Raw genomic sequence first — 27804 nt, 5'->3', positions numbered from 1 at the left:
ACTCAAGTTATTGAGCTGGTACTGTGCCAAGCCCTTTTGTGTACCTAACTTCAGTTCATCTTCGCTACTAATTTATAGAGCAGAGGCTAACGCTCCACTTTTAAAGGTAGAGTATGAGATGGAGGGAGACAAAGTAACTTGACAAAACTCACATAGTTACTAAAAGGTGTTATGACAGGATAGGAACCTAGGCCCCTCTGATTTCTATTTTATCAGAGTGAACCAAAGGCCTTTTCAAACTAGGCCTGGAAAAGGGCCTGGAAAATACATACAAAGTTAGGAGAATAACAGCAAGCCTACTACTCTGTATTTAAGTCACTTTAATTTAAAAATGTGGTAACTGGTGAACATTTATTATACACACACACACACACACACATTAAGTAAGTAAATTCAGTGGCAAACATTTATTTAAATATAAAAGATGAAAAGTGTACTCTATAAATATGTTAGAGTATTCCTTTCAGAATACAGACAGAGGAGAATACAACGCTAATATTTTGACCAACTGCCAATATGCCATGGCACTACATTACATCAAAGCTTAATAGAGATATGATTTGACAAAATATTCTTACACAAATGGACTATCTCAAATTCATGAATTTACCACTCAAGCTCATTAGAACAAAACCGAAATTAACCAAAATCCAACAATTCAACAACCATAATAAAAATTACAAAGATACTGATGGGGGGAGGAATCTAGAAAGCTCTTACAAATACTTTAAACGCCTCTGGGGATAATATTCCCAAGTACCTTGTTTATGTCTGTATGTGTGTGTAGTTAAACACACAGAGACCAACATACACCCAAATTAGATGTGTGTTCCAAACATGCACTGAAGTATTTCTGGGGGAATACTATTTCTAAGGAAAATAAACCCCTCCAAGCCTACTTAACCAATGTACAGAGAAAACATGTAGCTGCTGCTCATGATGGCTCATGATGGAACATGGCAGAGTTTAAAAACCAGTAAATACTCCACAATTAAGGCTGAAAAGAACTAGAGAATGAGCTAGAAAGAACGTGAAGGGGATTTTTCAAATTTGTATACGCTTTGGATACTGAGGTTATGGATTTTATTTTTAGGTTCACTTGAGAACTGTTTTCCTTTCATTGACAGAGGTGAATCACTAGCACATGAGATTAGATACAATCACTGATTACCTGTTAGTTAACAAATGGGAAGAAAAGAGAGTGACAGTAAAAGGGAAGGGAGGGAAGAAGTTTCTCCAGGTATAACAAAAGAAAAGCTAGAAGAGAAAAGTGATTAAAAGTAATGATTATATGACTTAATTGCCATATATTAAAACAAGAAGAGGGGTGCCTAGGTGGCTCAGTTGGTTAAGCGTCCGACTTCGGCTCAGTCTCACGGCTAGTGAGTTCGAGCCCCGCATCAGGCTCCATGCTGACAGCTCAGTGTCTGGAGCCTGCTTCGGATCCTGTGCTTCCCTCTCCCTTGACCCCTCCCCCGCTCACAATCTCTCTCCCTCCCTCCCTCTCTCTCTCTCAAAAATAAACATTTAAGAAAATTTTTTAATGATCAGGGAAAGGAAAATATGTAAAAATGGAGTCACTAAATTGTCCTGAGTCACTACTGTACAGTTGTACAAACTGTTCACTGCATATAGGCACTGGGTCAAGGGTGCAGAGTAAGGGTTTAATATGCTCCATTGCTAAGCTGGGCTCTCTGTCTCAGGGCTGGATGCGCCCAGAAAATGGAGCACTTTTCCTAATTCACACAAAGTTGTAGTCCACTTGCCAAGCCTTCTGACCTACAGGTCGTGTCCACTCAAAGGGAAGCCTTTTGAAATTACATAAAAGCTCTGTATGGACTTGAGAGGCGCTAAGTAATCATACTCCACCAACATTCTATCCCCTCAGCCTCCAATTCTAGCCTCCCAGCTCCACTGTTTTAGTAAGCCATGAAAAAAGAACAAAACTATACAGCCAGTCCTTCCTATGGGAATGTTCGTAGACCCACACTATTCACTCATAATTCAAAGTGAACTGTACTTTAAATTTGATGTTAAACTCCATTATTCTTAAGTTGATGATAATTTATGTTGGACTAAAATGAAATGATCTTTTCAATGCTAATAAAAAGTTGCTAATACAACTTACAACATAATTTACTCCTTAAGGGGAATTAGTATAACTTTGCTTTAATAATTTAAATAAAATGGCTGTGGGGCACCTGGTGGGCTCAGTCAGTGAAGCATGCAACTCTTGATCTCAGGGTTGTAAGTTTAAGCCCACACTCGGTGTAAAAATTAGTTAAAAATCTTTAAAATAAACAAATCAATAAAATGGCTACTCCTGATTCAGTTATCACTCCACATTCTATAGGCCATAGGACTGGACTTTGTTAGACATTAGAACTGACGTCTATGTACATGAGGCGACACTGTTACATATGCTAGAAGACATTCCATAATTTGCTCTAATTTATAGACACAAAAGGCTATTCCCTCACTCTCAAATTAGTCAACTGTAGGTCACTATATTTTATAGCTCCATACATTCTTAAGCTTCATACTTCAAAACACCATCAATAACAATAAAAGACAATAAGTAGTTAATTTGCTGCACTGGCCTATAAAAGACTTTAGAAAAAAGAACCATTTCCCATACAATACATACCTATAAAATACTAAATATTTGTGTAGGAAAGGTTATGCACCGTAAGGTTACTTAAAGAATTTAAGGTATATATGTAAAGTATAGGGCTGCTAAGGAAAATAAAATACCTATTCTTAATTAGTATGTCTAATTCAAGCTTTTCTTATTTCTATTTAAATACATAGTAAGCACATTTTCTACTGAATTCTCTAGTTAGCACATCTTCAAGCTGTTTTCTAGAACTGGACACCATGTGTAATACCAAGACCTCAAATATTTGTTTTTACCTCGAATAACATAATTATCCAGTGCATCTTCCATTCTCTTCAGTGCTTCAGTTCTATCAGAACCATATGTGATCAGCTAAAAGCAAATAAACAAAAAACAATTTACATAGATACCAATCTATCTAAAAGTCAAACAATTCATCCTAATAAAAATCAAAATACTTTGTAACAGGTTTCCCAAAACATCCTCTGAAATTTCACAGTAGCTCAATTTCTAATATAAAGTATGTCAATTAAGATTTTTTTTAAAACTCAATAAATATCAGAATCAAGATATTTCAGACTTTTCTCCTACATTCACTATCACAGAAAAGAGCTATTTGAGATAAACAACAACGTAATAAAAATAACCATAAAAAGTTTAAAAGGAAAGATATCAAAATGTGAACATTTGGGATAGAATATAAACATCTGGAATAGTGAAGGATCAGGCAAGATTTTTCTCTCCCTACGAAAATGTCGTTTCCAAGTCTGATACCCTGCATAGCTAACTTTTACACATAACATAGCATAGAAGCAAACTGTTCTTGTATTACAAAAACAGAAGGGTCTTACTGTTCTATATGATTTTGTGCCTATTTATAAGAATCTTAAACAAATTAGCAATTAAATAAATACAAGCAATAAATAATATTTTATTGCTAATTTGCTTGTTAAAATAAGACTTTACCTACTCATAAAATATTTTTCTATTACATTAGTCAGTCTATAGTTTACAATTACTTTGGTACATTTCATCAGCTCCTCAGTATCAACCCAGGTTGGAAATTTATTTGCAGGCCACTTTTCTGAACAGAAATGTATTCATCAAAAAATGGAACCACATATATCAAAATCAATCTATAATTTTTTTGTTTTTTTATTTTTAAATTAAATAGCACTTCTCTAACAAATGAAATACCTAAAGGTCACTTTAATAATGTTACTATAAACACTTAAGTGGAAAAAAAAAATAAAAAAATAGTTTGCTACAAATACATAAAAAGTACTTGGGGGAGAAAACCATCTGACAAAGGGTTTTTAGTAAAAAAAAAAAAAAAAAAAAAAAAAAAAAAAGTAATAATAAAATCGTTCTTCGGGATAGGGAAAACAGGATTTTCTAAATGAAATCCCCAGGTTTTGTTGGTTTTTTTGTTTTTTGGGTTTTTTTTTTTTAGCGTTTATTTTTTGAGAGATAACAAACACAAGCAGGGGTGAGGCAGAGAGAAAAGGGGACAGAGGATCCAAAATGGGCTCTGTGCTGACAGCAGAGAGCCCAATGCAGGGCTTGAACTAACGAACCAAGAGATCATGACCTGAGCCGAAGTTGGATGCTTGACCAACTGAGCCACCCAGGCGCCCCATGAAATCCCCAGTTTCAACTACTGCAGTCAGAATCCTACATTTTATGAGATCTTAAGATTCTAATGATTTTGAAAGACCTAAAAATTTGAGCAGCACTGTTAATTTATTCTGGGAAGTCAAATTTCAAAAGACAGGTGGGCAAAAAGACATCTTGTACTCTAACATAAAACTTAATTATGTGCAATCACCACAAGTAATTAGTGATTCATAAAAATGGAAAAGAAATGGTAAAAAGTATGCCAAAAAACATGACCTATCAGCTCAACTCCTTGACATGGCAAGCCATCCATACTTCCACCTCAGGTAATTTCTAGGGATGACCAAATAACGTAATTCATGCTCACTGTATCGGCTGCATTGGAGCCACTGATTAGATAACTTTATTATTGTTGGGGGAGGGGATCATCATTTGATTTGATTGGGGACGAGCAAATGACTGACTTGATTGGGGAGTATTACAAAGTAACATGCTGTTGAAATTTCTCAAGAGAAAGAAAATCTGCTCTGCTTTCACTTTTCCATCAATGCATAATTACTTGTTTAATTACACAGCACATGATTCAGAGAAAGGATCAATTTAAGATTTTTTAACTTTAATACTTCCACTGTCTTTCAGGAGAAAAATGTACAAAGCCATTAAGAAATCGAACTAACTTTTGAAATCATTGGATCATAATAAATGCTAATGTCACTTCCTGGTTGGATGCCGCTGTCAACCCGGACCTGGGAGAAAGAAAGAAATGAAAGTAACTTCATATTGTGCAGATATTTTTCTAACAACAAATTTAATTTCCAAGGAGCAGAAGGATAATTTAATCTCAAGTAACATTTCAACTTCTGGAAAACAGAAAAACAATCTAAACCATATAGAGACCAAATTATCTTGATCTGTTATATATACCATGTAGTATAACGCATTTTTTTGTTCTCACTCTAAACAAAGGAACGAAGAAACTGCAAAAAATAACAACAATAAAACTTTATACATCACTATCCTGGGATGCATTTGTAGCTATTTGATGGTGTCTTCCAACTGAAGCATGGCATGAATGATGCCCCTTCTAGGCATACTCCCCACTGTACCCTTCTGAGAGCTTCAGGGAGGACCCCAGTCAAGCCATGCAGCAGGACTCGGGAGTTCTGCTCATCAGCTCTACAAGAACGCTGGTCCTGCGACTTTCATGTCTGTAACACTTTCCTTTTTTGCCTTACCCTCTCAACTGTACATTTTTTCTCTGTTACTGTCAGTCCCCTGAGACTTTAATGTTTACACAGCTTTTCTCATAGCTTTGCTTTGTAAGGACACAGCCCCAATTAGAGTTCTGATTTTGCAATTTTCATGGGGGAAAAAAAATAGCCCAAGTTCAAAATATTCTTTTGAAGAGCCTGATTGCTGTTAACCAGCCAACAAGTTAGTTAGTACATCGCTGATTCTTGTTTTCATCTCCCAGTTTGATACCAGCAGTAAGGCACAGAGGTTAGCCATGTAAAACTTTTAAAATGAGCAGTTGCTGAGGATGAAATATTTATTAAATTATTGTGCCTAAGTTTTGGAATCTGAGGTATTTAAAAGCTAATCAAAATACTTAAGACTGTCAAGCATGTCCTAGGGGTCTTGAAGATAGAGGAATTTAATCGAAGCTGCCAGAACAGCAGGACTTTGATGCCCAACATCGTAAAGGGGTGGGAAGAGAAGAGCGGAAGCTCACATAGCTCTTCACCTGTGGGAAGAAGCCTTCCTAATAAACAGCAGCTCATCTGTCTGCAGCAAGGCAGAAAAAGGTCAACACAGCGGCTGTTAGGCCTTTAATATTTTAATTTAGGCAATTATCAAGGGACCACATGTAGAACCTCTTGTCTAGGATATCCACATGAGGGTATGATGATGGCTTTATTATACAGTGACATCAAAAGATAAAGCATAGTTTCAATCTTTAAAAAAATCACACTACTATTATTCTCTTCGTAAGGTTTTAGAAGGTAACACTATAACAAACTCAGAGTGCTTTTATCTCTGCATTTGCAAACACAAAAGTATGGTTATTTGTATTTACATTCACATTCATATATGAAAATCTCAATTTTAAATGACAGTCACTCAGCACACTTAAAAATATCCTGGCTTTCTATTTTCTGAAAACATACTTCAGTGCTATGAAATACACAGTGTTGATAAAAACTAGAAAAGAATTAATGGGGCAGCTGTGAAAGCAATAAAATCATAATCTACCCTCTCCCCACATTTACAGAGCCCCCAAATGGCAGCTGGCATCCAACTTACATAGCAGAAAAGAGCCTTCTGAACTTGCATTTTCTTAATTTTAGTAGCAAGAAGTTAAAAAGCTTATTTTATCACCATGTATTATTTAAAACCAGAGCATGCTTGCTAAAGCTGTGTTTCCAATTGAGATTGGTAAAAATTCTAAGATCTTTGGCTTTAAATATATCTTCCTATTTGCTATGTAAACTGCTACAAACCTAGTGCAGAACTTTAATGTTCAACCCACTGGTAAAATAACATAGACAGTAAAGATTATTTGTTACACTCTTCTCTGGTTCATAATTTAAAATTTTAGTCACTTTGAACAACACCATCCTGAAAGTTAAGTTACCTAGGGCTCTTAGATATAACTATTTCATTTACTAAAATTATGATCACAGAAGGTATGTCATTTTAATTTAAAAATACATAGGGTAAAATCAAGAGGTATTATACATAATCAACACACATCTCTAATCAAACACATGTCTCATTAGCAAATCAACATTTGTAATTTAAAACTGTAACAAAGCATGAAGACTCTGACTTATAATTTCCTGCTTATGTAGTTTTCAAATAATCATCAGCTTTTTTTTTATTTCTAACAATGAATTCAAAGTCAAACTAAGTTGCTATTCCCCGATGGAAACAAAGGCTACACACAAAAACATATATATATCTTAGCTTTTGCACACAAAGCTTTAAGAATAAGTCAAATGGAATTGTAACCAAATTTCTGAGAACAAAATTACAGAAACTACCAAATTTATAAAATGTGGTGATCAAAGACACACACAAAAAATCTTCCACAAAGCCAGAATGAGTAAATTGTAGGCTTAAAAAAGCAAGTGAAAACTACAAACTGTAAGTTAACGTTCAAGTATGTATTCCTGTGACCAAAAAAAAAAAGGGTAATAACCAAAAAGTTTCCTAAATTAAAACCAACTGATCTAGTTAAAGAGGCAAGGAGGAAACACCAACACCCAGGCACCTGTGTATTGAGGGTCTCAAGCCATTGCTCAGAAAACATCTAGCGTAATTTAAATGTCTTTCTTCTGTATCAACGGTGGACCGTGTGAAACTACCAGCCGTCTCCCACCCTTCATGCTCCATTCACCTCTCCCCCTCAGTCCAACTCCCAGCCCGCCATGTCTACCTGACAAGTGACAGCCCAATCTGATTAAATGCTTCCAAGGGAGGGGACTCGTGGGCCTCCATGACAGGCCAAAAGTGATCACCATGGAGATACATAATTACAGCTGTCAACGCATCTACTGTCCTGCTGACATCAATTTGATTGCTCCCAGCAATAATGATAGACAAAGCTTGGTGTGCACTCTCCCGCACCCAATCACTTTATCTATTCCTTGGTCCATTTAGCTGACATGCAACATTCACACAAGCAAATAACAGCAGTAAGCAGAACATTTAAGGCATTTTAATTGTTTTTTCTTTCTATGGATGGCTCACAACCGCAAATGTTATTACATAAAACTCCTGCTGCAGCATTAATTGAAGAAAGATTTGGTGGGACAAAGACTGTAGGGGGTATAGTTTGTCCATTATCACTTGTACTTTCAACAGGTCTCACGTTTGAAAATTGCAAATTGCAAAAACTTGCGAGGGCAAAATGTTTGACATCCTGTTAGCTATTACAACATGGTGAAAACTTCTAACAACTAGAGTAATCATTATGAATTCTTATTTAATACTTTTTTGTTTGATTAAAAAAATGTTTAGATATGTCCCTATGATACTGGTTTTCTCATCTGCTATTTAACGTCACATAATGCCTGTTAAATCTTTACAATTTTTTTTCTGCCTTCAGGCTTTGAACACAGCATGGAGTCTCCCAGCCTAGAAAGGGTCAAGTCTCTTCAGAACGCATATGGGCAAAAACAATTTAAAAAATGAAATAAATCATATATCCAATAACATCTTCAAATTTAGGATCCTTCCTGTAATCTTTCACCATCTTCATGCCAGTAATCAGACTGAATAATCATATTCACAGATGGTACCGCCTTGTCATCCACTAGTTAACATAATGGGGTGTGTGTGTGTGTGTGTGTGTGTGTATACACATACACACACACACACACACACACACACACACACACACACACTACCTTAAGAAAAAGGGTATGCCCTTGTTCTTTATATGCAACAAAAACTATTTAAAGAACACTTATTAAATATAGAAGAACTATGAATTAAGTGGACAGTGATCACTTTTCTTTAACTGGTAGAAATATGTACTTCTTAAAGTACGTGACACTTAATAGAATGAGGCACACTTTGTTTTCCTTAATCCATTTCAATTAAGAGGCTGAATTTCGTGACATCTGACTATACAGGGAAGCTAGGTTAGATTTATTGAAAATATTAAAGTAATACAGAAAAGTCATTTCCCATTCTTAGGATCCTGTGATCTTTTTCATTACCATTTTCAAAAGAATTGGGAACATTGTAAACTATCATTTATTCAGAAGTCAGATGTCTCTAGACTTCCCTGTGAAGGGAATTCTGACTTCCCTACACATCACCAAGTACAAAATATTTTTTTAAAAAAATAACAAAAAACTGTGATTTATCCACAAATTTCACTTGTCCTTCTATTTACACCCTTTGGTGTTGACATGCTTTAACATAAAAGTATGACATAAATCAAGATTTTAACCCCTCACTTGGCATTGCAGCTTAATGACTTACACCAGGTAGATGTATTGGTTCTTGGTACTGAGACAATCTCCCAACGGATGGTAAACCAAAAGACTTGTAGGGGTCCTGAAAGTTCAAAGGAAAGGAAGCACAGTCTTTGAAATATAAATCAGCAAAGTAAGGTTAAATATTTATACAATGAAAAAGCATTTATAGATCTATTTTCAACACACAGTATTTACCAAATCACGATTTCCTAAGATCACTGTCTTATACTCACTCTAGATTACTTAGAGAAGTATTTAAAAATTAAAGTGAAATGTAAGCAGAATTGAGCCTGACCTTAGTCATACTTTATTGAAATTGGTAAAATTCCAACATTTTATAAATTGTCTTCAAATGCCTTGGGCAAAAATAAAATAACCTAGGCGTTACATCAAAACATCCCCAAGTTCAGAACAGCAACTGTAGTGCACTAAAGATAACTGTTTTTCTTGCTCTCAAAACAGTTCACATATGGCAAAATTGGAGAATTTTGGTTCTTCAAGTAAAGACCTGAAAAAAAACTTTGCATGTGCTATTATTAGATATATGCCCCACTTGTAAATATCTTAGATCATCAGAATAAAAATTAAATGAGTTCAGTGTCATAACAATACCATTTAAAATATGATAAAAAGCAAGAACAATAACCCGGGCAAGTATATTCTCAAGATCCTTGAAAAACATTTCAAAACAACTTCAAGTATTCTTAAACACAGGTACCATTAATTTATTTTTTTTAAAGGACTTTGAATTCTAAAAGCAAAAGATAGTATTAAATGCTTCCTTGAATTGTTTCACTCATTGAAAAAAGCATTTTCAGATGTTGATTGCTTTATTATCTGATTAATATAGTTATAAGATAATACAAAAGTTTTGGACTGAAAGCTTAGGAGTAAATTCCATAATTAAAATTATGAATGAAAGCTTTGCAATTTAAATTTCAATCACTACTTTCATGTAATCATAAGGTTTATCAGAAAATAAACTTGCAAAAAAATTTAAGTTAATATTAACAACTAATGTGTATGCAGGGTAGGCTCTTAAAAACAAAAAGCAAAAGACAAACAACAACAGAGAAATAAATGATTCTGTTCGTTTCAAATGTGATCTGAAAACAAACAAAATAAAAACCCTGGTCCATGCAAACATACTGAATATTTAACAAAAGCCAAGAACATTTAACGAATGCTTTGTTGCCCCTTAAACTGATTGGTGGCTATCTTGCCCGTGCACAGAAATACACAGAACTTAAACAAACTCGGTCTTTTAAAACTATTTTGCATTGCGTCAAAACTGCCCCCTCTTTTGCCTGGTTTGATTCTCTATTACATAAGCAAACACATCACATGGGTTATGAAGCCCTAACTTGCTCCTGCTGTTTAGTTTTCCCTGGTCCCATGTCTCGGGACACAACCACCATGCTTCCTGTGAACATCATTCATTTTACCTCAGCATACACCCGACATTCAACTGCCCAGCCGTTGATGGGAATATCAGCTTGTTTGTGCCTGAGAGGGTAACCCTTGGCAACACGGATCATTTCTTGGACTAGGTCCAGGCCAGTAATGCATTCTGTGACAGGATGCTCCACCTGCAAGGCCAATATCTGCCAGTCAATAGGTGTAGGAAAAGGGAATAAACAGAATAGGCAAGAACAATTTCAGCAGTTCCTGGACAAAATGGGGTTAATTATACATAACATTTAATCATTTTTAACTAAAAAACCGAGAGAATAAAATTAAACAAGCACAATCTAATACAAAGCATGATTTAAAAAAAGAAAAAAACCCCAATGCCTAAAAAGTATTTGTAAACTATCTGTATCACTTGTCTCAGTTTTTAATTAGATGTCGTCCAGCAATGCTTCCCACTTTCAATTTTGAAACTAATTCTTATCTGAAAATACATATTTAGCTGCAATCCTCGGTATGGCTGGTAATCAACTATTCTGCTACATTTAGCATGGCATCCACAGAGGCAGCTTATGATTTTCCAAAGCACTAAGCTAGCCTGGTCTCACTCACTCTCATGCTTTCACTAACCTGTCCTGACAAGCAACCAGATTAGCGTACTCTTACATCAATGCAGTGTAGCAGAAAGGAGCAGATGGATCCTGCAGGTTGTTTTCCCTTCAGACTTACATGGGGAGTGCTTAGCATGCACAATAGCAAAACTGAGCCAGTGAAATCACTCTGCTTTCTCAGCAAATTGCCGATAACTACTTTGGATGATGCTGTCATGGGGATCCCTGGCCTTCCACACTCACACATGGGATCCACATGTACAAAAACATGCACTGACATAGAGGGATGCTAACAGGGATACACATCATTATGAATTTGCTTGATTGCTCGCAAGTTGCTAAATTTAACGAAGCTACAAAAAAGCCACTTATGGCACTGATAAGGAGCAAATGATATGTCTCTCATCAAAAACCTTGAAGAAGTTTTAAAAATTTAAAACTTTAGCCACATCTGTTACTTTAAATACCAATTTCTTTTCTCATAAAAACTAAAGCATGTTCCAAATGCACCTCTTAATAGTTTCTTTATCATGACATGTCCGATTTCATAAACTCTGACACGGGAAAAGGTCAATGAACAAACGAATTGTCTTCCCATCTTCAACTACACTAATTGAAGGACAGGACTTAGTCATTATAATAATCTCGAAGCTTATCATAAGCAGACAATGCCATGGTCTTAAAAAAAAAAAAAAAGAAAAAAGCTTTGTAAAAATAAACAGATGGCATCCATAATTAGCTCTGTGTGTGTTATGAGTTTGTTTACAGTTTCAACAACATTTTAAGACATTTTGACATAATTTTAATGACAAATCATCACTAAAATAAGCATCTACCCTTTGCAAAATGAACGTGACACTAAATAAAGATCTTATTAGATAGTTCAAAAATTAAATTTTTCAAAGCAAATTATGGTTTTTTGAGAAACAAGATTCTATATGATAAATATAACAAGAAGGGAACAATGTAAAGCCCCTCTATCACTGCTAGAAACAAATCTGAATGGGAAGGCATCTTATCACTCTATTCAAAGTGAGCCTACTATGTGCCAAGGGCTTTGTATCAATACTATTCATACACCTCCATAGGTGAGAAAACAATTTTAAAAGTGAATGACTTAATTTCCTCCTCTGGCTAGTGCCCAGAAAATATACTAGGCAAATCAATATATATTGAATGAATAAGTGAGCAGCAAATCCAGAGACACATCTACAGCAAATGGTAGAGGCAGCGCTGGCATTCAGGTCACTCCAGAGATGGTATGACGTTCCTATTCTCCTCATGTAAAAATGCATATAAAAACATGTAGTAAACTGGGGCGCTTGGCTGGCTCAGTCAGGGGAGCATGTGACTCTTAATCTCGGGGTCGTGAGTTCAAGCCCACATTGGGTGTAGAGATTACTTAAAAAAAAAAAACTTAAAAAAATGTAGTAAACGTAAAAAGCTGCATAATTAGGTGCTGTTGTCTTCTATAAAACACAGTATTATTAAAGTTTAAAGACCCAAATTCATTATAAGGCTCTGTTTACCTTAGAAGACTTTTCTGTAACTGTCTAAGAGAAAAGTATGTAAGACCCATATTAAACGAAATCCAAAAATGGACCCACTTGACACCAACTTAGAATTATAGAACAGAAACAACACATTTTTCAATCTCAATTAGTGAGCTACAATCGTATCAAAATAAAATAATTAAGTAGGTAACTAGAATAACAACTAGCTGCTAAAGGCAAAACTCATTACTTGCAGAACTTAAAAAACATACCCACTTAGGTTCAAGTATTGTTAAAGAAATATTTCTAAATACATTTGAATATAATTCTGAAGTTATTCAACTGGATGTGTGAAACATTTCCTTTAGACCCTGCCTTAGTATTACCAGGAATCTTGTAGGCATAACATTGTTTAAATAACCATGTATAGCCCCATTTCTGAGAACTTGGAAACAGGTTCCCCTCTGCAAGTCAAATTCCATACTTAAGAGATCAGAACAGAGATATACAAAGAGACAAAACAGTTCCCAGGCCAAAATATAATTCAATAGAAGTTTTAAAAATATGTTTTAAAAGGGGGGAAAAAAGGGCAGGGAGTGAGGATCAATGGAAAGTGAAGGCAGCTAACTGGAACGAAAGGTTATTCAAAGAGAGACTCAAAGACTGGTGTCTGGTAGGCCAACAATTTTGTCTTGTCCCACCAGAAGAAAAATCTACATAAGTTTAATGCCGATAAACATATATTCAGAGGACTATTATGTGGAAGGGGGGAAAAAAACCCACAAGGTTTCTATGTCACTTCTATTCAGAAAACACTGATTTCACCTAAGTTAAATATGTTCTTCTTCTTTTTTTTTTTTTTTAAGACTCCTCAGACTCATTAATCTGTCAATATGCTTTGGGATTCTCAAGAGGAGGGTATTATACAGCACTTATTCACCCACACACCTGCTTTTGGACGATATCCTATGGGTTGAGAAGTCCATGGAACACACTTTTAGAAACCATGCCCTAAATATTCAAAATACAAAAATGAATTCCCTTATTGTGACAAAAAATTTTTTGAGAACCTGGCTTCACACATAATTTTTCTACCCAGTAGAAAGGGTGCTAGTTCCAAGAAGTATATGAATAAGGATACACTAAATAGTATGATTCTGCATTTGAAGATTAATACACTGACATTCTAGTATATAAATCTCATGGTTTAGTCAACAAAAGACCTAAACTACCCCCACCACAAAAATTACACATTAGTAAAAAAAAAAAAAAAAAAAAAAAAAGCCCAAAACAAGTCAGAATTTCTGAATCCTTGAAGACAAATTTGTGATTGGGATTAGTGAGAGAATGTGCACTCTGCAGGGTCTGTTAGTAGCTGATAAATCGGTTTGTACTGGCAATGCCCCTATCTCTCCATGATGTTTTGTTCAAATAGGTGCAAACAGCTACAATCATGAAATGTCATACTATGGAACACACAATCGTGCTAGAGTGAGTCTATATAGTTCTATATGCCTACATCAGATGATTGCAAACATCCAGCTTTTTATAAATCCATTTGCTATTTTCATTTAGTTTTGTCTTCTTGATCACCAGCAAGCTGTCACTAATATCTGTGTTTGTGTATAGACCTCTTGCCACTCTGTTTTCAAATGTATTTGTTCCTTTAAATGTATTTCCCCCCCCAAATATAAATAACTGAGCTTATCAAATCCAACAGTGAGATAAATCTGATTTTGCTTCACCTCTGAGTTCTTAATGTATCAAACTTCAACACTAACAAACTTAGAAAAACAAGTCTTTCCAGCATTGGGTCTGCCATTCGCAATCTTTAACCTCATTTCTCATTAAATACAAACAGTGAAGTATCTAAAACTAGTGAGTGAAAGTATCATGAAACATTTCCAGTACCGAAGTAACTCCCAATAAAATACCTTACTGATGACGAAGGGAAAAGTAGTAACTCTACAGTAAAGAAATGCAAGAGACATCAGTTAACCAAGTCAACCTGAGCAGTAACGGGATAAACAGACCTCGCAGGTCTCCTACGTGGTGGTCAGAGGAGGACAGTACATTTTCTGTATACTTCACAAGATACAGAGCCTCAATATAATCATCAGAAAGCAGACAGATGCAACATGAGGGATGTTCTATAAAATAAAGAGCCTGTGCTCATGAAAAAATGTAAAGATCACAGTTGAAAAAAAAAAAAAGACTAACAAACTGTTCTAGATGGAGAAAAAGAGGTATGACAAGTAAATGTAATGTAGGGTCCAGAAAATGGGTTTCTTTTACCCTGAAAGACTTTAGTGGAACAACCAGTAAAATCTGAATATGATCCGTAGATTAGATGATACATAATATGTAAATGTTAATATCCCGATTTTTATAATGGCACTGTAGTAATGTAAAATAATTTTCTTGGGGTGCCTGGATGGTATCTGACTCTTGACTTTGGCTCAGGTCATGATCCCAGGGTCATGGGATCAAGTGCAGCATTGAGCTCTGAGCTGAGCATGGAGCCTGTTTAAGATTCTCTTTCTCCTCTTTCTCTCTCTCTCCTTCCCTCCCTCCGCCCCTTCCCCCACCCCGTCACTCAAAAAGGAGGAGGAGGAGGGAAAGAAAGAAAGAAAGAAAGAAAGAAAGAAAGAAAGAAAGAAAGAAAGAAAGAAAGAAAGAAAGAATCTTCTTCTTGTTTTTAGGAAATACAGACGTATTTAGAAGTAAAGGGATACCAGGCCTGCAATTTACCCTTAAATGTTCCAGGCAAAGAAGACATAGAGAGAGAGACATAGATAAAAGGATAAAGCAAATGTAAATGTTAGTGAAAGGTGTTCAGAACATCTTTGTAACATTTTGCAATTTTTTTGTACATCTGAAAGAATTTCACATAAAATTAATACAAATTAAAGCAACATCACTAAAGTTTGTTTTATATAATAAAATATTATTAAAATAAAGATATCTGACTTGATCAACATTTTATCTTCAATCAAACATAAAGATATCTTGGGTGGCTCAGTTTGTTAAGCATCCAACTCTTGATCTCAGCTCAGGTCATGATCTCACAGTTTGTGGGTTCAAGCTCCGCATCGGGCTCTGTGCTGGCAGTGCAGAGCCTGCTTGGGATTCATTCATTCATTCTCTCTCTCTCTCTCTGCCCCTCCCCTGCTTGTGTTCTCTCTCAAATAAACATTAAAATAATAATAAAGATATCTGCCTTAGTCAACATTTTCTCTTTAATCAAAATCCACTGTGTTAAATAATCAATAGTAGATAATATGTTCAAGAGGTTTTCTCTGACTTAAACTTTTAAATATTTTGTGTTATTTGCCTAACAATTCCTAAGATTTAAAGAATAGGTAATGAAGTAACAGGCAAGTTTTCCTCAAGAAGAGCAAAATTCAGGCAATTCTAATTATACACTTAAGTTAACCTCAAATGAAAATTAACACTGAGGGAAGTTCAAAAGAGAAAAAAGTCACAGAAAGTATAGAGAAGTCAGAACAAAGAAGTATGTGTTGGCCATGAGAGAGAAGGAGGGTTATGAAAAGTATTCAAAATTCCTTAAATGAAGAAGTATTTGGTTGTAATTGTCAACTGGTAAATGGTGGCCCAATTGCCTAGTCAAGGCAGAAGGTGTCCCCAAAGATGACCCAACCAACATACCTAACATGTAATAGCACTGAAATTTACAAAATCCCACCATATGCATGATCCTGTTCCTTAATACTCCACTCTCATTTTATAGAGAAGGCATATGAGTTACAAAGAAGAGGTATTTGGTGAGTGAACATTAAGAGTATCTAATAATCAGGGGTGCCTGGGTGGCTCAGTCAGTTAAGTGTCTGACTTCGGCTCAGGCCATGATCTCACAATCTTGTGAGCTCGAGTCTGGTGTCGGGCTCTGTGCTGACAGCTCAGAGCCTGGAGCCTGCTTCAGATTCAGCCTGCCTGCCTCTCTCTCTCTCTCTCTCTCTCTCTCTCCCCCCTCCCTCCCTCCCTCCCTCTCTCTCCCCCCTCCCTCCCTCCCTCTCTCTCCCTCTCTCTCTCTGCCCTTCCCCTGATCGTGCACTCTCTCTAAAGAAAAAAAAAAAAAAAAGAAAAAGAAAAAGAAAATTTTAATTAAAAAAAGAATAATATTCAAATAATGTTTTTTGTAATTTTGCAAAATTAGCGTGATTTTACGAAACATCTTTATTAAATGCATCAAGTCTTGGGGCACCTGGGTGGCTCAGTCAGTTAAGCACCTGACAGGCTCAGGTCATGATCTTGCAGCTCATGGGTTCTGGCCTTGCATCAGGCTCTGTGCAGGCTCTGTCTCCAGCTCTCTCTGTCCCTCCCCTGCTCACAGACTGTCACTGTCTCTCTCTCTCTCTCTCTCTCTCTCTCTCTCTCTAATATAAACATTAAAAAAAGAAAAAAGAAAAAAAATAAATACATCAAATCTAACCCAACAAATGTTACAAGACTTGGTTTGGGAACGCTCTCTTTGGTAAGCAGAACCTATTTGATTCAACTCAACAGAGTAGTTTAGGTGTAACTACCTGTTGAATTATGAGGAAATTGCCCTGTTATATAAAACTGAGTTTCATAATGGTATTTGGCATAACAGATCCCTGTTCGGTTTGTTGTTATTCCAGCCTGAAAGTATAACAGATGCCATTATTTTTGGTTGTGCTCTTTCGGTTCAGAGAGCTTCCTTGTCCAGAACAGAATCTAGCATACATCTATTAAAATTCTGATGCTCTACCTTCTGAGAATACAGGATTTCAAAATAAAGATCTAAAGTTATTAGATTTTGATCCACAGCACTCAAAGATAAAAAGCACATTGGGAAATGGGCCCCAACATAGGATTCCTGTAAACTCACCTTGAAAATAATGGCTATATTCAAGTGTGGCAGTAAAAACTGAAGAGATTCTATTATAGAGCTTCCCCGAGCTTCCCAACACAAATAACTAGATGAAGAAAGGATAACGGTTTTATGTTATGGGCTGAACTGTGTCCCCCCTCTTCCCCCATTTCATATGTTTAAGCCCTAACCCCTAGTACCTCAGAATATGACTGTATTTGGAGACAAGGTCTTCAAAGAGGCAATTAACTTAAAATGAGGTCATTAGGGTGGGCCCTAATCCCACATGACTAATGTCCTTAAAAGAAGAGATTAGGGGGGCGCCTGGGTGAGTCAGTCGGTTAAGTGTCCGACTTCAGCTCAGGTCATGATCTCGCTGTCTGTGGGTTCAAGCCCCACTTCAGGCTCTGTGCTGACAGCTCAGAGCCTGGAGCCTGCTTCAGATTCTGTGTCTCCCTTGCTCTCTGCCCCTCCCATGCTTGCGCTCTGTCTCTGTCTCTCAGCAATAAACATTAAAAAAAATTTTTTTTAATGTTCTTTTTTTGAAAAAAAGAAGAAGAAATTAGGACATGAACACACAGCACAGAAGACAGACCATGGGAAGACACAGAGACAAGATGGCCATCTGCAGGCCACAGAGAGAGGCCACCAGAAGAAACCAACACCGTGAACATCTTCATTTTAGACTTCTAGCCAGAACTATGAGAAAATAAATTTCTGCTGGTTATGCTAAGTGAAATAAGTCAGGCAGAGAAAGACAGATACCATATGCTTTCACTCATATGTGGATCCTGAGAAACTTAACAGAAGACCAGGGAGTAGGGGAAGGGGGAAAAAAAGTTACAGAGAGGGAAGGAGGCAAACCATAAGAGACTCTTAAATACTGAGAACAAACTGAGGGTTGATGGGGGTGGGGGAGAGGGGAAGCGGGTGACAGGCATTGAGGAGGGCACCTGTTGGGATGAGCACTGGGTGTTGTATGGTGTTGTCAAAACCAATTTGACAATAAATTATACATTAAAAAAATTTTTTTCTTCTGGTTAGGCCACCCTGTCTGTGGCACGTTGTTACAGTAGCTCTAGGAAACTAACACAGGAACAAATTTGAAAAATTAAAATCTAGGTAAGAGTCCAGAACTCAAAGACACCAAAATAGTCTTTCAATAGTAGACACCACAATATGCTTTCAAACAAAAACCTAAGTGAAGGTATCTGACCAGTTTACCTATTCACATCTGAGTAATAGAAACTTCTTTCCTTCAACTTTCTAATAAGACTCAATAAATATAAAGGGAAAATATAGCATAGCCTACACTGTATTCTCAGTTTCATATGAGACTGGCTTCAAATATTCCAGAACACTCCAGTTCTGGCTTACTCTAAGCCAGTCTGTGAACCTTGGCCTGACTTTAAAAATAATCAAAAAGGTCAACTTCTGCCCATATCTAAAATGTCCCTTCTGGCAAAAATGTAATTTTACAAATTAGTCACAAATCCATTTTCCCTATTAATTTATCCTAATTGCATCAATTATTCTTTCAATCAACACTCTAACTTCAAAGAAGACCGAACTCTTTTAGTATGGACAATCCTGAATATTTTTAAAATCCAAAACTGCTCTGAAATTAGAATATGGTATTTGTCAGTTACAGTCAATTCTTAGAAATCAGAATTTGGATTGCAATAATTCTTAATTTTTAAATAAGTGAAATAACAAAGAGGAAAAATCAATTTAGAGTTTCTAAAATCCTTCTGCAATATAAAGATACCACATGGTGCAGAATTATCTGATGGGAGGTGGGGGTGTCTCGTCTCCATAGAATCTCATCAATTCCACTTCACTTTCTCTTCCATCCCATTGTGAAAGCAGATTCTGATTTCACTGTGGCAATCACATATGAGCAACTGACTAAAATCTAACAAAAGTGGGAGAATTCAGCTGTCTTTTCTTAAGGATATGGAATAGGCAGCCAGCTGACCACACCTGGGCGTTCACTACTGTAAGATATTATTCCTTTCTACTTGACAGTGTTCCAGTTCTTATCATCTTTGTAGACTACATAAAGGCTGTCTTCCCAAAGAACTAAAATCTATAAACAACCTACGCTTGGAAATTAGCAATTATACACACACACGAATTTGCAAAGGTATATTCAGGGTCCTAACATTAATCTTCTAGAAAAAGGTCTAAGCAAAAATAACGTATGAATGTAACAAACACTTTTACCCATCAGCTTCATTTTTACATTTCCAAGTCTTCTTCTAGTCTCCTAGTCTCTTGCACAAATATCCTTATGATAAAAAGATACCTTTCAAAGTGGTTTATTGCAAGTATATTTGTTCATTTGCAACAATGTTTCTGCAGTTAACAGACAAAAGAATAATTTAAAAAGTTATTAATTTGTGGCTCAGTTTGCCATTTGAAAAAAATGACTACTGACAAGCTTTCCTAATAATGACAATAGTAATAGTAAACACGTTAACCACATTTAACAAACATAGCATGCAGAATATCATGGTGAAATTCTCAGGAAGAAGGAGTGTTTAGTCTAAATCAGGCACTTTTCTGAGCATTTTAAATGCATTAACTCATTTAATGCCCATAATCCTATAGAGCACATGCTACAGTTACTGTCCCTTTATAGATGCAGGTAATGAAGCATAGCAAAGTTAAGGAACTTCCTCATAGTCCTACAACCAGGAAGGAGTAGAGCTAGGATTTACTTGCGCTAATCAGAATAGAGGATGTTTGCAATTAATGAAAACAATGAATAAAGGACTTGCCCATTAGTCAGCTATAGCTGTTATGAACCATTTTAGGGTCTAGAACCTCACTAAATTTCTCTCTAGAAAAGCATGTATCCAATTTCAGAGGGTCCACAGATTCCTCCAAAGCTGCTTAACGATATCCAGGTAACCCTGGTTAAATATTTCTGCTTTGGAAGATGGCCAAACCAGCACTGCTCCACTCCAAATCCCATGGTCTCTATTTCCCCCAGAGTCAGTGAGCAGTTCAGGATACTGCAAACAGTGATGAAGAGCAGGTGGCTGTGGTCTCCCGTGGGCTGAGGGACACCTGGAGGCCAGCTTCAGAGATCCCCAGGAAAAGATATGAAAGAAGAGGTCAGGGAGACAGCTTGGCCTGCAGAGATCTATGCTGCCAGAAAACAAAGTCGCTAAAGGCTCCAGGAGAGTCCCTGATCACTCGGCTAACAAGTCTGAGTAGTGAATGAATATTAGCTGGATTCTCCTGGAGACGAAGAGAACACGAAGAGATATATGCTCTTCCTGACCTCAGGAGTAGATAAGGCTGTGTCTTCAACCACTCGAAGGACTGCTGCCACTTTGAATATTACAACAAACAGAACTCAGTAGTGAACCCAAAATCAACTACAGTAAAGCCACGGGAGGCAGCTTACCCATCAGGGACAGGCCAATCATTCAGAATAATGACTATAGATACCTAGTGAAACAGAGCAGCTGAGGAACAGGAGGAAAAAAAAAAAGCAATGGGGCATTTAGAAACTTCAAGGGTAGTAACACATGCACACATACCCCCATGCTCAAGGGGAATTTCTGGGATAAAATAACACGATTTCCCAACTATGCAACTTAGTTGAATACTTTAAGGAAAAGATGTAGCCATTAGAACTCGAATTAGAAGCCTGGAAGAGCAACATAAATATCAAATAACAGAACACAAGAGCACCTGTTTGGCTCAGTCAGTTAAGTGTCCAACTTTGGCTCAGGTCATAATCGCTCGTGAGTTCGAGCCCCACGTTGGGCTCTGTGCTGACAGCTCAGAGCCTGGAGCCTGCTTCAGATTCTTTGTCTCCCTCTGTCTCTCTGCCCCTTCCCTTCTCACACTGTCTCCCTCAAAAATAAATGTTAAAATTTTTTTTTTAAATTAAGCCCTTTAAACAAGACAAAGATATGATATAATGATACAAGGTACACAATGCAAGTAAAATGTCATAAACATATACCTACCATACACAGATATAGATATATAGATAAATATGCAAAGTAAACATTGCTTAAAATGCAAGGACAACTTGCTGCAGAATGAATATAGATGTACACTGAAGTAGTAACAGATGAAATTACATAATGTCTGAGATTTTTGTTAAAATACTCCATCTAAAAGGGACAAAAGCAAGGCTTATATAAAACAATATGAGCAAAGTAAACACAAAGCTAGGTTACAGATTCACGGGACTTTACCATACCACTCTTGCTCTTCTTAGGACTTTTGTATGTTTGACAATTTCCATGCATAAAAGAGACAGAAAAACTGACACATGGAGGAAGAAAAAGAAGGAAGGGATGGGGGCGGGTGGGGAAGGAAAGAAATAAGAAAGACGGAAAGAGCCAAGGAAAGAAATGCAAGAAGGTCCTGAATCCAAGAATTTTTAGAGCAGTGAAACTACTCTGCATGACACTGTAATGGTGGATACATGTCATCAAATATTTGTCAAAACCCACTGAATGTACAACACCAAGAATGAACCCTAATGTAAATTACTGGTTAATAACAATGTGTCAACACTGGTTCATCGATTGTAACAAATATACCACACTAATACAAAACATTAATAATAGGGGGAACTAAGGCTGGATGGGTAAAAGGGTATATAGGAACTCTTTGTACTTCCTACTCATCTTTCTGTAAACCTAAAACTTCTCTAAAAGATAAAATATATTTTTATTTACTTACTTATTTTTGAGAGAGAAGGTGAGGGAGGGGCAGAAAGAGAGGGAGAGCAAGAATCCCAAGCAGGCTCAAGGCTGTCAGCATGGAAACCAATACAGGGCTCAATCCCATAAACCGTGAAGGTCATGACCTGAGCCAAACACTTAACCAACTGAGCCACCCAGGCATCCCTGTTTTTTTAAATTATGATGAGAAATTCTACGTATCTCTTTCTAAATCAAATAGATCCAATAAAAAAAAAAAAAAGAACTCGGGCACCTGAGTGGCTCAGTTGGTTAAGCATCCAACTTCAGCTCAGGTCATGATCTCATGGTTCATGAGTTTGAGCTCCACATCAGGCTCTGCGCTGAGAGATTGTCTCCCTTTCTCTCTGCCTCTCCCCTGCTCATGCTCTCTCACACACACACAAAATAAATAAATACACTTAAAAAGTATTTTAAAAAATCTAGAAGAACATGAATAAATCATTAACCTTCAATAATCTTGATTATGAATAGATCATATTACCTCATAAAGTATTGACAGTCTACCACAAAAGGAATTAGAAAGTTGTTTAAAGACCTACCACTGAGAAAGATACCAATACAAATGGATTCACATCTGAGTTTTAATATTTAAGGAACACATATTGCCTATTACCTATACAATATTCTCACAGTTTCAAAAAATACATATAATATTAAGTCTGGTAAAGACAGTATTTAAAAAAATAAAAATTCAAAATCATTATAATTAGCTCACAAAATCCAGTAAAACACCAAAAGGAAAATCATTATGTCTAATTAAAATTTATTATAGGAATATAAAGCAAAAGTATCAAAAGAATTCACAATGTTAATAAAAGATAAAAGCTATTTTTCCTTATTAGTAGTAATTGGTAGACAACTAACAGTTTTGGCCACAACTAGAGACAAAGGTAAGATCTTGCAAATTTCTAGAGGGAGAATTTTTTTTTTTAATTTTTTAAATATTTATTTTTGAAGGAGAGCGAGACAGAGCCTGAGCAGGGGAGGGGCAAAGAGAGTGGGAAACACAGAATCCGAAGTAGGCTCCAGCCTCTGAGTTGTCAGCACAGAGCCTGATGCGGGGCTCGAACCCACGAGCTGTGAGATCATGGCCTGAGCTAAAGTCAGACATTTAACTGACTAATCCACCCAGGCGCCCCAAGAGGGAGAAAAATTTTTTAAACAAATGGTCAAGAATCAGAATACATCTCAATATCAAAAGTCGAAACTAAAAGAAAGCCGAAAAAGGTCTTCAAGACACTAACAGAAAGTTAATTCTAATCCAGAATTCTATACTCAAAATTCTAGAAAAAAAACACAGGAGAAAGTCTTTGTGACCTCAGGTTAGACAAAGAATGCTCAGGTACGACACCAAAAGCACAATCCATAAATGAGGAAAAAATAGTAAACTGGGCTTTAATGAGTAAAAAACTTATGTTTCAAAAGACACCATTAAGAAAATAGAAAGACAAGCCACAAACTGGGAGAAAATACCTAGAAATTGCATATCTGTATCAAGAATGTATAAAGAATTCTTACAGGGGCAGCTGGCTGGCTCAGTTAGTGGAGTGTGCAACTCTTGATCTCAAGGTTGTGAGTTTGAGCCCCACGTTGGGTGTAGAGATAACTTAAATAAAATCTTTAAAAAAAATAATAATTCCACAGCTCAGTAGTAATAAGGTAAACCAATTTAAAATTAGGCAAAGGATATGATTAGACGCTTTAACTAAAGGAGATAACATGACTGACCAATAAGCACCCAGAGATTTGATATCACTAAGCATTAGGGAATAGCAAATTAAACCCCAAAGAGATAGCATTTTGTATCCACTAGAATGGCTATCATGAAAAAGACAATTAAAAAGTACCTATTCAGAAGGATATGGAAATGTAGAGAAACTGAAACTCTTACACATTATTCATGGAAATGTAAAATGGTGCAGCCACTTTACAGCTGTCCAGACAGCTGGACAGTTTGATAATTTACCACACAACAAACAATTCCATTCTATGTATCTACCCAAGAGTAATTAAATAATTTGTCCAAACTCTTATACCTCAATCATCATAGCAGCATTATTCACAATAGCCGAAAAGTGGACGCAATTAAAATATCCACAAACTTATAAGTAGGGAAGTAAAATATAGGATATCCACACAATGGAATACTATTCAGCAATTAGAACAGACTACTGAAACACACTACACCATAAATAAACCTCAAAAACATGCTAAGAAGTCAGACACAAAAGACCATATATTGTTTGATCTCACGTATACAAAGTGTCCAGAAATATAAAATATGGAAACTACAGAAACAAAGTAAATTAACAGTTGTCTGGGAGTGGGGATGTAAAAAGGAATGACTACAGGGGCACCTGGCTAGCTCAGTCATTAGAGTATCCAACTGTTGATCTCGGGGTCGTGAATTTGAGCCCCACATTGGGTGTGGAGATTACTTTAAAAAAATAAAATCTTTTAAAAAAAGAAAAGAAATGGCTTCAAATGTGCACAGGTAACTTTATGGGGTGATAGAAATGTTCTATAGAATGATTCTGATGTTAGTAGCACAACTCTGTATATTTATTTAAATTTTACTGACTTGTCTTAGTCCGTTTGGGACGCTGTAACAGAATAACATGGACTGAGTGGCTTATAAAAAACAGAAACTTATTTTTCACAGTTCTGAGGTTGGGAAGTCCAAGATCAAGGTGCCAGCCAATTCAATGTCTGATGAGAGTCACTTTCCAATTCATACATGGGAGTCTTCTTTCTCACTGTCCTCACATGACAGAAGGGAGAAGGTTGCTCTCTAGGGTCTCTTTTACGAGGTCACAAATTCCATTAGTGAGGCCTCCACCCTTGTAACCTAATCATCTCCCAAAAGCCTCACCTCCAAATACCATCACCTTGGGAGTTATGTTTTAACATACGAATTTTGGAGGGATACAAACATTCACTCTACTGAGTTTGTATACTTAAAATGGATGAATGTTACGATATGCACATTACACCACAATAAAAACTATTGGGCTTTTTCCCCACAATAAGTTAATACAGAGTCATCTGCACTCATGCAAATTCTCATATAATTTAGGTCCTGTGCACTAGTTCTTAGGAAGCTACCTTTTAAAGATGTGTTCCAGGAAAAAAGGGAATAAACGAATGTTTACGACAAAAATGCAGGAGAAAAGAGATCCAAAAAAGGGAAGTGTAAGGAATCTTCAAGACAAAGTAGGGAAATCTCAGCTAAAAAGTCAAAATGCAAATGTAGAAGGCAACCAGTCCAGACTACAGTAAGTCAAAAGGAACCAACTATTTCTACCAAAAAGTAAAACTGACAGAAAACTCAATGTGCTTGCAAATACTCAAACATGGGACAAGTTTTTGGATAAATAAGTGATAGGCACACAGAAAACTAAGCAAACAAAGACAATTTTTAACAGTAAAGAAAAACTGGTGCAGGAAAGTGAAAGTAATCTTAGGTGACAACAGGACTGCTGTGAATAGTGTTCACACTGTGGTCATAATAAAATCCCAACACTGAGCTAACCCAAATCATGACATAGTAGACTAGAAAGATGGGAAATGTGCATTTGTGCAGAGGGTGTGGACAAAGTGAGACGCTGACAGAAGAAAATGGGAAATCAAGAAAGACCTGTGTACATGTAGTGATTAAGAAGATATAAAAAATATTAAAAGAATCAGCTAAATTAATTCGAATTGGTCAGAGCCATCAATACGAGGCTCCCCTGTGAGGGAGGGGCAATAACTGTCCCTAAACAAAAGCAAAGAACAAGCAAGAGCTTTCCTCCTGCTCTTCTTTCCCTAGCAGCACTGGCTGTTCCCTCCCTACAGCTATAGTTCCCCACACAGATCAGTTTAAAGAGCCTTCTCTCTTCCAAGTGATTTCTCATCACTCCTTTCTCTATTTCCTTTTCCTCTTTCTTTCTTTCTGTTTTCTTAGTGAATTTTGGTAGTTACTCAAGGGTTGGTATTGGATCAAAAGTCCAGTAACATGCTAATTCAGCTATCTCAAACCCCAGAATTTTATACCCAGGTGAAAGGAAATTTTTCAGTTATAAACACAACCTTACCACCCATCTAAGAACTCAGAAAATACACCATGGATACCTCTCAAAAATAAGTTCTTGGTTTTAAAAGAAAGAAAAAGAAGAACATATAACCATAAGATGAATCAAAATGAAGAACTGATTAATCATGAGGCTATGGAAAGATGCTGCTGGTGACCATAAAAACAAGTTAAAATACAAAAAGGGAAGACACTAGGAGAGTTCTGCTACAGAAATGTTACAGTAATATAAAATAATAAAAATAGCAAAAATGAAGAGTTAGGGGGAAAAGACAGCAGAATTAAATATAAATATGCCAATTTCCATTCATTTTTGTAAAAGGGAAACAATATATTCTTTCAAATTAAAGTATGAAGAAATATGACAAAAACATAAATGGTTTTAATAACCATTTTTCTTATTAAGAACATCTTTTAAGGACTTAATATCTCTGGAAAATTAGAAACATTTATCTAATAGTTCAGCAATTTCATCATTTTAATCTTTTTCTTTGGTTAAATATAAACGAAATAAGTGAATTCTAAAACATCATATAAAAAAATAAGAGTAATGAGAAAGGAACAGTCCTGCTGGATATTGTGTTATAACACAGAGATATAACATCCCAAACCGTGTGGTACTAGCACATGATTAAACAGAAAGGTTAAAAAAGAAAACAGATCTACATACATATGAGAATTCATGATATAATTAAGGTGACTTCCAATTACTACATAAAAGAAAAATTATTCAAAGATGGTTGTGACAATCAGGTAGCCATTTTTTAAATAGATAAAATCAGGGGCGCCTGAGTGGCTCAGTCGGTTAAGCGGCCGACTTCGGCTCAGGTCATAATCTCGCAGTCCGTGAGATCGAGCCCCGCGTCGGGCTCTGTGCTGACAGCTCAGGGCCTGAAGCCTGTTTCGGATTCTGTGTCTCCCTCTCTCTGACCCTCCCCCATTCATGCTCTGTCTCTCTCTGTCTCAAAAATAAATAAACATTAAAAAAATAAAAAAATAAAAAAAAAGATAAATAGATAAAATCAAATTTCAGATGAAGTGAAAACTTCACCAGGAAAGATGAAATAAGTACTAAAAGAAAACATGTAAGAAAAATATTTAATTTATGAATGAGTAGGAAAAGCCTAAGTATGTTATAACACCAAAAATAAGATATTTAAAATGCAACTGTAAGACTTAAAACAAAAAATATCTACATAGGAAGAAAAAACAATATACCAAGTCAAAGAGGCAAGAGGTGAAGAAGGAAAAATAACAAATCACACCTGGTTTTGTTTTGTTTTAATCCACATTTATTTGGTAATCTTGCCAAGAAACAAATGGTTTGTAGATGGGAGAAGAAACCAATTATTTAGTCATAGAACATGTTAGCACTATTCCCCACATCTCAATTCCATAT

The 27804-nt window shown here is 36.2% G+C and overlaps 1 protein-coding gene across 5 annotated transcripts in view; it reads right to left on the bottom strand.

Annotated features, from left to right (window-relative positions):
• PCCA (propionyl-CoA carboxylase subunit alpha) overlaps positions 1-27804 on the bottom strand; it is a 474500-nt gene that overhangs the window by 208776 nt on the left and 237920 nt on the right. For all 5 annotated transcript variants that reach the window (XM_042929832.1, XM_042929843.1, XM_042929812.1 and 2 more), the window contains 4 exons: positions 10671-10814; positions 9230-9304; positions 4912-4980; positions 2914-2989 (listed from right to left, as the gene is read on the bottom strand). In XM_042929832.1, the coding sequence (XP_042785766.1) occupies positions 2914-2989; positions 4912-4980; positions 9230-9304; positions 10671-10814 (364 nt within the window). The remainder of the gene's footprint in view (positions 1-2913; positions 2990-4911; positions 4981-9229; positions 9305-10670; positions 10815-27804) is intronic.

Source organism: Panthera leo, chromosome A1, assembly GCF_018350215.1.
Source record: "Panthera leo isolate Ple1 chromosome A1, P.leo_Ple1_pat1.1, whole genome shotgun sequence".
NCBI lineage: Eukaryota > Metazoa > Chordata > Mammalia > Carnivora > Felidae > Panthera > Panthera leo.
Note: the sequence above shows the minus strand (reverse complement) of the source record. Positions and strands in the feature narration are given on the sequence as shown.